Here is a 13169-nt window from a genome sequence, read left to right on the forward strand (position 1 = left end):
TGGGTTTGGTAGGGTTTTATAGGAAGATTATTCCGAATTTTTCAGCTGTGGCAGCGCCATTGACATACCTCACAAGGAAAGGTCAGCCTAACAAGGTGGTATGGGGAAAACCACGGGAGAATGCTTTTATTACTCTCAAGTCCTAGCTAATGGTAACCCCTATACTGAAATTACCTAACTTAAGTGAACCTTTTGTCTTACAGACTGATACATCAGATCTCGGTGTCGGCGCGGTGTTGTCACAATACGAAGGTGGAATAAAAAAAACTGTTACAAATGATAAGAAGTTATCGAAAAGTCAGGTTAACTATTCTACAATCGAGAAAAAATGCTATGCAATAGTGTGGGCTGTACAAAAATTCCAGAGGTATCTACATGTATATGGTCAAGAGTTTTATCTTGAGACTGATCATCAGCCACTTATTTATATGTCTTAGTCTAAGGTTTCAAACGCTAGACTGATGAGGTGGGCTCTATTGCTGCAGCCAGATAGATTTCATATTGTTGCAAATAAGTTCTCTGAAAATGTTGGAGCAGATTGCTTAAGTCGGTTGTAAATAGATTCTGTATATAACCAGTTTTTATTCATGTAATTGATAGTGATTTACACAAGTTCATAGATCTTTCTTAGGTTAGGGAGGTATTGTCACAATCAAATATCGGTTTTGTAAATATCCTTTACTGACCCTCGTTGTTTCGTTACGTTTTCTATGAATTTATCCTGTGTTTTTTGGAACGGTCAGTATAATAGCATAATAGACTCTAACTGGGTACCGCTTTGAAAGGCTTATATAAACCAGAGTTCTTTCACTATAGAAGTGCACGATTTTCCAGAGACAACATCTGGGCTACGCAGCATTATTAACAAGTTCTTGACTGTAACTTTTATGGTAATAGCATCTCCAGACGGGGTAAGTTCACTTTTATTTTTATTCAAACATCTTAATTTGCTCATTGTAGTTTTCGTGTAATTTATTTGAAACCTAATATTCTATAAATTTACGGACCATTGTTGCCACGTATTCATAGCTAAAGTTAATTAATTCTTATCAGAATTTAACTCAGTCTTTGTGCAATGTATAGGAATACATGCACGTTGTTTCATGAATACTGCTACATATAGTGTATGTATTATGAAGAGTACTACTGTTAGTACTGTTTGCCGTTCTTTACGGTGTGTAAATCCATGTACATTTTGAGTGTCAAGAAAGCACTCTGATATTTATATGACGCAATGTTAGGAACATTCTCATAGTTTGCTCATGTAAGCTTTATTGTTTAAGGTTTTTCTGGGGTAGGCCTATCAACAGTGCCAGGACGAGGTTCCCGACATTAACCTGTGCCAGTAGTGGACAGGTACAGATGAGGCTCTGGATATTACCTATTTCCCAGTCAGACCTGAGGATCAAGATCCGGAGGATTCTTATAGTGGAAAAGGTTTCCGTATGTCATAGTGGAGGAATCTCCAAGTCGGCTTATCAGCATGTGCTACACGTGGAACGGTCGTCATATCATTCACAGTCTAAGAACAGAATTCGTGTGAATGGGAAACGGATACAGACGGGCAACAAACAAAACAGGACCATACTTAGTGTATTATATTGATGGTTGTATTGTAAATATCTGTTCATATATATGGAAAAAAATCTTTGTATTTACAGATCAGAGTGCCGGTCAATCGTGACAATCTACATGTTCTATACCTTTATTAATACTGACATTTACATGGTTTTCCCTGGAAAAAAAGTAATACAATTATTAATCATATGAACATTTTGCAAATTCAAATTTTGCAATATTTCTTTTACGAACAGTATAAATTTAAATATATAATACAAACCAGTTTCATCTCACAGACGTAGTAGTTTCTCTGGGCACAGCTGTCCACGTGCCAGTGGTAGTGGTAATGCTTCCAGAAGGCTCCACAGTTCCAGTCGCCGGCTTTGTGGTACACGGGCTCGCTACCGTACCAGTCAAACTTGTGACACCGCTTCTTGCTGAATCCCCAGATCCATCTGTGGGCGTTAGGGTACAGACAGTCATTCAGACCCATCCAAGCTCCAGGGGACACTGTAATATTTACAGGGAGTTATTTCAACATTTTGGTGGAGTTGAAGATTGGTGAATTACTCCTTAGGATGTTTATACATGTATAAATGATTTAACATTTAATACACGATAACTTTGAGATTTTCATTTTCGTCGTCTTTATGTACTTTTTATGTCCTGCATATTAACTGAATGCGTCCATGCCACTTGTAAAAAGCATTTTGATTGGTTCATTTGACTTCACCAATATTTTGATATCGTATAAACTGAGTGGACGTTAAGTTATATCATATGGAGTCCTAGCAATCACGTCACAATACGTTTGACTCTGTATCCATTTTGTTGCCACGGCAATATTGCTCCGCGTCATACAAAATCATTTTTTCACGGTACATAAAATACTTATCGACTGAGACGTGGAACAACATACAAACCAAATGCAAAGGAATAAAGAATTATATGTATTGAATATAGATAACATTGAATACTAAGCAGAGAATGCGGCTATATCAGGTATCATGTAGAGATGTGTTATGGCAGGTCATGCTACAGTTATGCACGTAAACTGCATAATTTTTAAAATCTGGAGCTACTAACTCTTAAAAACTGTGTTGGTTGTTTACATGAGAATATTTTGTATCATAACAAAATGACAAACATGCGCTTCCGTATGAAGTCATAGCATGACCGTACTACCCTAGAATTTAAATGTTTTTGTCTAACTGGCGTTAAAATCCACCTATGACGTCATTCTTTTGTTCGAACACTCCATTATTTTTCAGGAATGGAATGTTCGGAAAGTAGGTCAACCTTTATACAAGTAGATATAAATGCATGCAACAAAAGAATGAAAAACGTAAGACATGATTAAAATGCACAAAGTTTAGTTTTTATTAATCCAGCAAAGGTGGATTTTAAGTGGGTCAATGTACTCGTATCGTTCCATTCCTTAAAAGCAATGGAACGATACTCGTACATTAACCCTTACATAATGACGGTAAAACACCCGTCGTATAACGGAATTACTGATAGAATACTACCACTTTCAGTAAGAAATAATCATTAAACATTTAAACACGAAGCCATCTTGCCCATGTTTTACATTTTGCACTGAAGCTATGCAGTTTTCTTTAAAAGTTTCTTTAACAGACGATTATATTAGTAATTGCCGTGTACATAAGGTTATGACCTTTCACACGGTGTATAAAAAGTATACAGCGTAGTGTGCTACTTTTGCAGTTTTATTTCAGTGTGTGACGGAGGAAAATCTGATCGACATCCTAAATGGAATGTTTCCCAGTTAAACAAAATTGTCAATGAATGTCATCAATATACCTTCATAATATCAATAAATTCTCAGCGTTTCACATGTATATTCCATATATCCAATATCATATATTTCAAATACCCAACATTTTGTCGATATTTGCATGGCACACATTAACAAAATCCTTGCCTGTGTCAACGTCACTCGATGTATAGTCATGACGTCATCAGTTTACTTTCATATTGATCAGACAGAAATTACACGACAGTAGTATAGCATTTCGAATTTCTTTGGATCCTAGTAGCTGCATAGGTTATTTTATGCATAAATAAAATTTACACAAAAAATAAAATCGGAATTTAATATATTTTTAGTGACATACTTATTTCGAATATAACGTCATATTGTTTCGCGGATTTTAACCCAGTAAAGATTGTCATAACCTGCCTTAACGTACCCCCGCGGCTATATCAGCTATCATGTAGAGATACTGTGGAAAAACTGATCACATTCAATCCACCAATCTAGTAATCAAAGTTAACGTTCCTACCTCCATACATGGCCAGGTGATGTCTGACGTAAGTGTTTTCGTGCGCCTCGTCAATATTACACAAGAAACCGCCCATGGAAGCACACTTCATCTAAAATGTCGTAATTCAGAAATGAATAAAATCTCACTACAAACGTTTGTCTGGTGTTTCAGAGACGAACATTAAGAGACTTTGTGACGTGGTAATTACTGTGCAGTTACCTCGGCCTGCCACCATGTTAGTCTGTCTCGGCTGAAATAATAACAGCTCCCGTGATACAAGGACCAGCCATAAGGACAGCTCCCGGCCGCCACCTTGGCAGCCATGTACCCAAACTTGTTGTATCGTGGAGCATTGTTGTAGCTCGCCTCAACTAAAAATAATATTGAAAAGGTGTAATCGTACTTTAAACGAAAAAAAATCATTAACTTTAATTAACTTAGAAAAAGTATCCACTTTTCTGGCTTTAAAACACAGATATTTTTAACTTTATCCGGGTATATATTTTTACACATATGTTTTCTTACCAGCTACCAAGATGGTGCAAAGTAGTGCGAGAAAAATGTAAGTATTCATGACAGCAGATATTCTCCGAGGACTCAGTGAAGAACCAAGGTATATATACCATTGGATTGCTTGCCTGCGCAGTGAGATCATGCTAACATTAAAGCTTACCTAAACGATATTTACAAATACAACATATGTGCTTAATTGACCTGCTCAAACTACAACCATATTAAAGACAAAACTGCAGAAATAACAAATAGTTACACAACCGATCAACATAGTAATGGAATTTTATCACAAACATAGCAATTTTTGCGAATAAATCAATAAATTATATACAACACGTTTACCTTAACACTAAGAAAAGGCGTTCTATAATTTTCTGTGTGATTAACTTACATGGAAAGTTAACTTTGTATAAACTTGATCAGTGTATATATAGGACGTCACTCGCTACGATTTCATCAGAGAAACAAAATGAATTCCCTGTCCTGTCTTCTTGCTCTGTTTTGTGCTTTCTTCGTAGGTAAGTGACATTTTAAGGATCACTGAAGAGACGTTATTTGTCGAAATGCGCATCTGGTGCATCAAAATTGGTACCGTATAAGTTATACATTATGACCCCTGGGTCGAGGCCTCTGTTTGTGGACTAGTCCCCGAAGGTCTCTACAATCCAGTAGCTAAATACTTCGTTACTAGGTTCAAAATACGGATGTATATTTAATTGCTGTTATAAAATTTAGAAATTCGTTTCAAATTTAAGGAGCATCTCCATCACGCATACCTCTTATCCTTAGACGAATTTGACTCCACTTTTTTGGCACATCGTTTTTCCCTATAATAGCTCTAAAACTGCATTGTTATTTCGGATTTTGAGCATTTTGGTTGAACATCACTGAAGAGACATTATTTGTCGAAATGCGCATCTGGTGCATCAAAATTGGTACCTCATAAGTTATACATCAAATAGACTTCCAAAGAGACATAACATAATAACTACACCTTAGCGGATATATATAATATATTAAAATTTTTGTATGTGTAAGTTTTGAAGAGTAAGTAGATGTTATTCCATCGCTTGTTTCCGGCTCAATTCATTATTACATTGACTGTAGCTGTTTCTGAATGATCATATCTTTATATTTTTATTTAATCTATATGCAAAATCAACAAACAGTTGAAATCGGCAAATCAAAATCAATTGATATTCTCGATCTTTCTACTCCAGTCTGTGAAGCCAGTTACGGAAACAGACCAAGATACAGTGCCTTCAAGTACGCCGCTGCCAAGGTCACTTCCGGCGGATGTCCACACGGATGGCATCAGTACAACAAACGTTGTTACTGGTTCAGCAGAGACAAGCTCAACTGGTACACAGCGTCTGTAAGTGGGGGTCGGCTTGATCATTAAGTTGTTACAGCATCTGAAATAACAATAGACATGGCTAGGTTATATGCTTATTTGATGAGTCATTGTAGCCGAAAAGAGTATCGCAGTTGGACTATCAAAAATTCTTTCTGCACACTAAACCTATACTCAAAGTAACCTCATACTCAAAGTAAACCCAAACACAAAGTAAATACTCAAAGTAAACCCAAACTCAAAGTAAATACTCAAAGTAAACCCAAACTCAAGGTAACCCAATACTCAATGATAAATCACGTCTATGAGAAAAATATAAGCATAAGGAGTGAAACTCATAATCAGGATATCAGATATAAACTAATGGATCATAAGCAGATCAGACTGTATGGTGTATCATATACAATTCAGTCTATTTGCAAAACTTTAATGACGTCATTCATTGTTATTAGTTGACGCATATTTCAACTACTCAATCAGAATCAGTTGGATATATTAATACAGAACTGTTTACTGGTTGTATAAATAAATATCCAAACGACAATTCGCTGGATATTCAAATATCTAACGTTGCATATTGAACAGGTATATTTTATAAGAAAAATTAATAAATAAGATATAATTTAGAAAAATTGTTCCCCAAAACACAAAACAATGCCTTTGAAATTTAAAAAGTTCTAAATCTAACTTCAGTGAGAAATTGAACTACAACGAAATTTCAACAGAATTGTATTCATTTTAAAATTTGATTTAAAGGGACTTGGACACGATTTGAGCTGAAAATTCTCAATTTTGTTTTTTATTTTTATTGTTTAAACTGCTTAACTAAGGTATTCTTAATGATCAGCAAAACTTTGAATGTCATTAGTCATAGTACATGGGAGATACAGAGGCCACAAGTACTTGTTATGTAAACAAGGCTCGTGCCATGTTTTTGTTTAGAAAGGTTAAATAAACCAGTGAAAGTTTCATTTAAAGTAATTTTTTTCAATTCATAACTGAATTCTTAACACAATCAAATAGTTTCTAGTGTTTGGCACATTTCATTTTGTTTTAAAAACACTATTTTCTATTAAACAGCCTAATGTAAACAAAAACATGGCACGAGCCTTGTTTACATAACAAAGAGTTGCAAGTGCTGTATCTCACTTATAACTCAACAACTGATATTCAAATTTTGGTTAACCATTAGAAATACTTTAGGTAAGCATTGTAAATAATAAAAATGGAAAAATACATGTGAAAATTTTCAGCTCAAATCGTGTCCATGCCCCTTTAAACTTGAAATGATATACATCACTTATAGAAATGGTTACACTTTATCTTCGAGTAGTCTTGAACCGCATCACGAATTAAATAAATTGACAACTCATTTAGCTTTCATTTCCCTTTTCTGGCAAATTTTGATTTGGATAATCTATCACATAAACAGTAGGAATTTAATATAGAAACTAGTACTTGCTACTGATTCTAACATTTGAAATAAACATTAAATAATACATGTAACAATGGATGACGTCTTTGAAGATTTTTATGTACACATAAATATCCAAATTTAAGTCAAAAGTGTGTGTGGGGGGGGGGGGGTGTGGGGGGGGGGGGTCCCTTTCAGCTTCCAAGTCTTAAATATCGATTAAAACGCTATCAATTTCTTCCCCTGAATAACCCTTTAAATTCGCTTTGCGTCCAAATGATTTCCTCATCTGAATTCATGGCTGACAAGGAATGAAAAGATGTGATCAACTGTTTTACAAGCTCACTAGTCCATCAATGAAAGGGGTGCTCAGCTTTTGTATAATGGTATTGTTTGAAATTTGAACATATACATAGATACGCAAGAGCTTGTTCTCCGTACGATTAGTTTTTAAAATCACGACAGGCTACTGGCAAACAAATGGATGTTACAGGAGTTTACAAGTCTCGTTTAAATTCAGCAATCCGCCAATTCTATGGTCAGTTATAAAGATCTAGTTTGCCAATATAACTTATTATTGGGTCAAATGTTATATGAAGTGTTTCATACTGATTGGTAGGCCGTTCTTTAAGCACTGCTTTTAACCATGGATTACTCTGTTTATCTGATTGAGGGCTCACGGCAGGTTTAACCGGTGGACAGGGGATACTTACTCCTCCTAGACACCTACCTGATCCCATCGATCAAGTGTTTGCCCAACTCTCAATTTTGTATTCATTATAGGAGTTTTGAGATTGATAACTGTTCATTGACTTTTCATGCTATTGTTTTTCCACACAATTAGGTGTCAGAATGGGTCAGTGCACCTTTACATGTAAGGTTGGATTTCTAAGCATGATGAATAACTCAATAGTGTTATATAGTTTAGAGAAAACATCCCCTCTTCGGGCCTTCAGATGTTTTCTGTAAACTATTCAACACCATCTCCTTATAATATACCCTAATCAGTTCGGAGAAGTACACAAATATATTCTACACAATCCATATCAAACCTACATATATTAAAAAGTTCAAATCAACCTGATAAATCAGGCAGTTTCCGATCAAACTAATACATCTCACACAGTTCCGATAGATCCGGCCGAATTCGTAAATGATAAAATAAAAACGCAGTTTCAATGAAAGGTGAAGATAACGAACAGTGATCAATCTCATAACTCACACTCCTTCAATCTAATGTGGTGAAGATAACAAACAGTGACTGATCAATCTCATACCTCCAATAAAGGTGAAGATAACGAACAGTGATCAATCTCATAATTCCTATAGAGGTGAAGATAACGAACAGTGACCAATCTCATAACTCATATAAAGGTGAAGATAAAGAACAGTGATCAGTCTCATAACTCCTATAAATAATACAACATACAGAATTGGGCAAACACGGACCCATACACAATTCTCGCCTAAACAAAACTTAACAATTCTTGCATAAACAAAACTAAACAATTCTACCCTAAACAGCAATTCCCCCCTAAACAAAACAAAACAATTCTCCCCTAAACGAAACTAAAGTCTCTCCTAAACAAATCTATATCAGAAACTGACTTTCGTTGTTTTCTGTAGATGAGATGTACCGCTATGGGAGGATATCTCGCTTCTGTTGACCAGTCTCACGAGAACACGTACATCAGACACATGTTGAGCACCTATGGATGTAAGGCAGTTCTGATAGATGAAATAATACATCTCTTCTCTGCAGTCTTCAGTTCCTTCATAATGATGTTTTATTATTTGCTTACTCTATGTTTACAGTCCGAAGAGGAGCATGGATGGCATTGAATGACGTTCTGAGACCAAACAAACACAGATGGTGCTGGGGATTCATCGTAAAGCCATGTCACAAATTTGACTGGTACGGCCAGGAACCAGTTTACCACACAACTGGTGACTACAACTGTGGAATATTCTGGAGGTCCTATAAATACCACTGGCACGTGGACAGCTGTGGTCAGGGCAATCATTACGTCTGTGAAAGACCATTGGTAAGCGTCTTAGTACCATTCCATATTAAACTACAACAAAAATTGTTTCGTTAATATCTAATGTATATTATGTATCTAAAGGTACATTTGTACAACTTGAATAATGAATATTTATTTATTGAATGTTTTTTTCTTCAGGGAAAGCCATGCCTTTGTTCGTATTAGAATCAATGGACAATAAATATTCAGTGAGTCAGTGTTGAAAAGATTTCTTTCTAAAGCAGCACTTCTTGCGTCATACATTCTCACTGTCAGATTCAACTCCTTTGATTGTTAAGTTTTGTACAAGTTTTAATCTAATTTTTGCAGGCGTACTACAACTACACATTTTATCATACTTTTGAATTCAGAGAATTGAATAATAGAATTGCATTATGTTTAAGGGTATCATGATAAAAGTGGTCAATAATAGACCCTACACAAAATGAAAAGTGAAGATAACGCACACTGATTCATGAAAGGTGAAGATAATGTACAATGGTCAATCTCATGAATTCTATAAAACAAGATAAAGGATAAACATGGACCCTGGATACACCAGACTCAGAGGTGGGATCATGTACCTAGGAGTAAACAGACACTGTTCAGTGGTCATATTGATATTCAGAACTATGTATGTGTCTAAGTTTTATGTTTAAAGGCCGGGAGTAACCTAGAAAAATGTACACCCCTACAGCAATTAAGCATATATGGCAAGAGGGCAGGGCTTAGCAGTGTTATCAGAATAAGCAGCAGTCTGATGCTTGACTCTACACGTGCTCTGTAGCAGACGATATTTTGAACAGGGAGACTGGCATGATTTATCAAAATAAACTAAAGTTTTTCCGCATTTTTCTACCACTCTGCTCGATCTGTGAGGCACTGAAAGGATATGTTTTTACTTTAACAAAACTTCACCCTAGGAACTACAAAATGAATTCATCATTGTTTTATCCATGTCTTTTAAAACATGTAGTTGTTTTTTTATAATATACACAAATATTGGTATATTTGATATACTAATACTTATGATTTTCCTCTTGGTACCTTTCAATTATGAGAAGAATTTGGGGGGAATTGTAGCTGTGCAATGGAGGACATGTGCATTGAAGAATTAAGAAACACTTTGTCCATTATGATATTTGGAGACCTACTATCTGTGATTGTCTCTTTTGACATTGCAATGTCCACACGTAAGGGTCCAGATTGAGAGTAATTTTAGAGTGATGGTTGAACAATTGGACATATTTGTCATCATTGATGAGAGACAATGGGAGTTACACAACTGGCCTAGGAGATTGTTGCTTAATCAGACAAACACCATGCTTGACATTTTTCTAGAAAAGGTACCAGCAATCCTGCAAAACTCTGAAACAATGATCAGACTGAACAGTCCTAATGAGTTATTTTTATAAAGTTAACCAATTTTTTTAAAGGAATGTGATTATATATAATTAAAAAATAAAATCTGGATTTACCAATGATATATGAGTAAGTACTTTTTTTCCACGTTGTACAGTGATTTCATTACATCTTTCCTTTGGTGCAATCCCTCTTATCTAGAACTAGACAAGCATGCTCGTGCAATATGTGAGTCAACATCCGGTGTAAACAATAACAAAAGATAATCACACCCACAAACTGCCAATCTCTAGTTTGAAATACAAATTTAGCCCTGCTTAAGATTTTTAGGCCAAAATTAAAACTTCATGAGAATTTATATCTAAAATAGATATGGCCAATATATGCACAGTTATGAGGGGAACAAGCATACCCATTTTAAAATTTCAGTACAACAGCTTAATCTTTATTTTTGCAAAATAAGTGCTGCAATCTGAATGTGACCAGAAAATTCATATATTCCACCATTTTCACCGATTGGTTGCTTTTATACCCAACTGCTGACCTTTAAATGCTGTTGTCAAACTGCACTTTCCTTGATATTGATTGGGTGATTCTTCAGAAGTAGAAATTATCCTGAATTCGGAATCTAAAATTTTACCGATTATCAATTTTTGTTTCTAAGGCGTTTGAAATCCCTTCGTACATTTTGACTTCTAACCAACTTTCTAATAAGTCTCACAAATTTTAAACCTATGCTAGGCGATACCAATATAAGAGACTCAGGTCTGTCGCGGCCTGGAATAGAACTATGGTCGTTATAACGATCTAGTTTGCCAATACAACCTATCATTGGGTCAAATGTTGTCTGACGTGTTTCATACCGATTGTTAGATCGTTCTTGGCACACTGACTTTGCATACGGATAACTTCGTTTACCTGATGAAAATATAGGGCTCACGGCGGGTGTGACCGGTCAACAGGTTGCTTACTCCTACGCACTTGATCCTACCTCTGGTATTTCCAGCGATCTGTGTTTGCGTAACTCTCTATTTGGTATTTCTTATAGGGGTTATGAGATTGATCACAGGTCGTTATTTTCACCTTTATAGGAGTTATGAGATTGATCACTGTTCGTTATATTCACCTTTTATCTGCGAGTGCACAACCGACTGCGCTAGAGCGGAGGTAAATTTTATTGATATTTAATTTTCAACCCCTTGTTGGATTACCGTGACATATACTGTGTATGGTAGACCCTCTTACATGTAAACCTAAATATATTAGGTTGCTATTGATGAAAATACGATAACAAACAGTGATTGATTCATTAATTGAATATTGTTTAACGTCCCACTCGATAATATTTCACTCATATGGAGACGTCACCATTGCCAGTGAAGGGTTGCAAAATTTAGGCCTATGCCCGGCGCTTATGACCATTAAGCAGGGAGGGATCTTTATCGTGCCACACCTGTTGTGACACGGGGCCTCGGTTTTTGCGGTCTCATCCGAAGGAATGCCCCATTTAGTCGCCTCTTACGACAAGCAAGGGGGTACTGAGGATCTCTTCTATCCCTGATGCCCACGGGACACGTGATCAATCTCACACAAAATACCAAATTAAGAGGATGACATACATGGACCCCTGGGCACACCAGAAATGAAATAAGGTCCTTATGAGAAATAAGCAGCCGTTGTCGATCTTTCACACACACTCTGAGCCCTCAGTCTTGATCGGATAGACACAAATGCAGGGAGTAAAAAACTGCCAAACAATTAGTATGACAAGCTTCAGACAACATGCGATGTAACGACAGTTTGTATTTGCAAATCAGAACATGATAAGGATCATAGAAAATGTTTTCGCGCATCGAATGAGTTGAGAGACAAAAACACTATATACAGATGCTAATGGAATATTGCTACATAAATATGGGAAGTTGACGATGGAGAAACTGCGAAATCCCTTTTGTCATAAAGGTGAGTTGTTAATCAGTCGTTAACATCTTTGTTCAATACAATATCCAAATTAGAAGCAGATATGACTGTGTGGTGTGTTTTTATTTCCAGTTCGCTAGGATATATTAGATTGACATCTGCATGAAAATAGATAAAACATCACCAATATGTTTTAATACCGAGTTGTTCGACACAGGAAGGGATTTTTTCTTGTCATGTAGATTGTTTTGATTAAAGTCTGCCTCATAAGAATATACAAACATGTCGGCAAATGAAGGAGCAGAATTCATACCCATACGAATTCCAACAGCTTGTAGGGGTTAAGACATGATGATGATAGACCACATCGATAATGTCTATGAGAAATTCTAGCATCCTTTTATTCAGAGTACTTGTGCGTAGAAGAAGAGTAGTGTTTAACAAAGTAATTATTTAGATCTGATCAAAATATCGAAAAGATTAAGTCTAAAATAATCTGAATCTTTATTATGTCGTGCGAAATGGTCGTGCAAAGTGTTGAAAATTCACGCTGTTTGATGTTGTTAATTTGGGGAAAAGTTTTACGAAAAGTTCTTCGGAATTTTTAATAATCCAAATGTGATTTACACATTTTGTGGTGCAATAAATCTGACGTTTCTTCTTGAATGCGGTTAAAAGTTATTAGTGGCTTAGGAAAATTTGTACTGATTCCAGCAAACTGTCTCTGTAAGGGT

The 13169-nt window shown here is 35.8% G+C and overlaps 2 protein-coding genes across 2 annotated transcripts in view; one reads left to right on the forward strand and one right to left on the reverse strand.

Moving 5' to 3' along the window:
- Nucleotides 1–1708: 1708 nt before the first annotated feature.
- Nucleotides 1709–4890, reverse strand: LOC130047198 (perlucin-like protein). The gene is made up of 5 exons (XM_056141801.1): nucleotides 4857–4890; nucleotides 4068–4219; nucleotides 3867–3957; nucleotides 1841–2070; nucleotides 1709–1735 (listed from the first exon to the last, which is right to left on the reverse strand). The coding sequence occupies exons 1-5, from the start codon at nucleotides 4888–4890 to the stop codon at nucleotides 1709–1711; spliced, it is 534 nt and encodes a 177-aa protein (XP_055997776.1).
- Nucleotides 4891–5447: 557 nt separating this feature from the next.
- Nucleotides 5448–13169, forward strand: part of LOC130047145 (secretory phospholipase A2 receptor-like) — a 53507-nt gene continuing 45785 nt past the window's right edge. The window contains exons 1-2 of the mRNA XM_056141563.1: nucleotides 5448–5736; nucleotides 8756–8846. Of these exons, the coding sequence (XP_055997538.1) occupies nucleotides 5479–5736; nucleotides 8756–8846 (349 nt within the window). The 5' untranslated portion in view covers nucleotides 5448–5478. The remainder of the gene's footprint in view (nucleotides 5737–8755; nucleotides 8847–13169) is intronic.

Source organism: Ostrea edulis, chromosome 6 (assembly GCF_947568905.1).
Source record: "Ostrea edulis chromosome 6, xbOstEdul1.1, whole genome shotgun sequence".
NCBI lineage: Eukaryota > Metazoa > Mollusca > Bivalvia > Ostreida > Ostreidae > Ostrea > Ostrea edulis.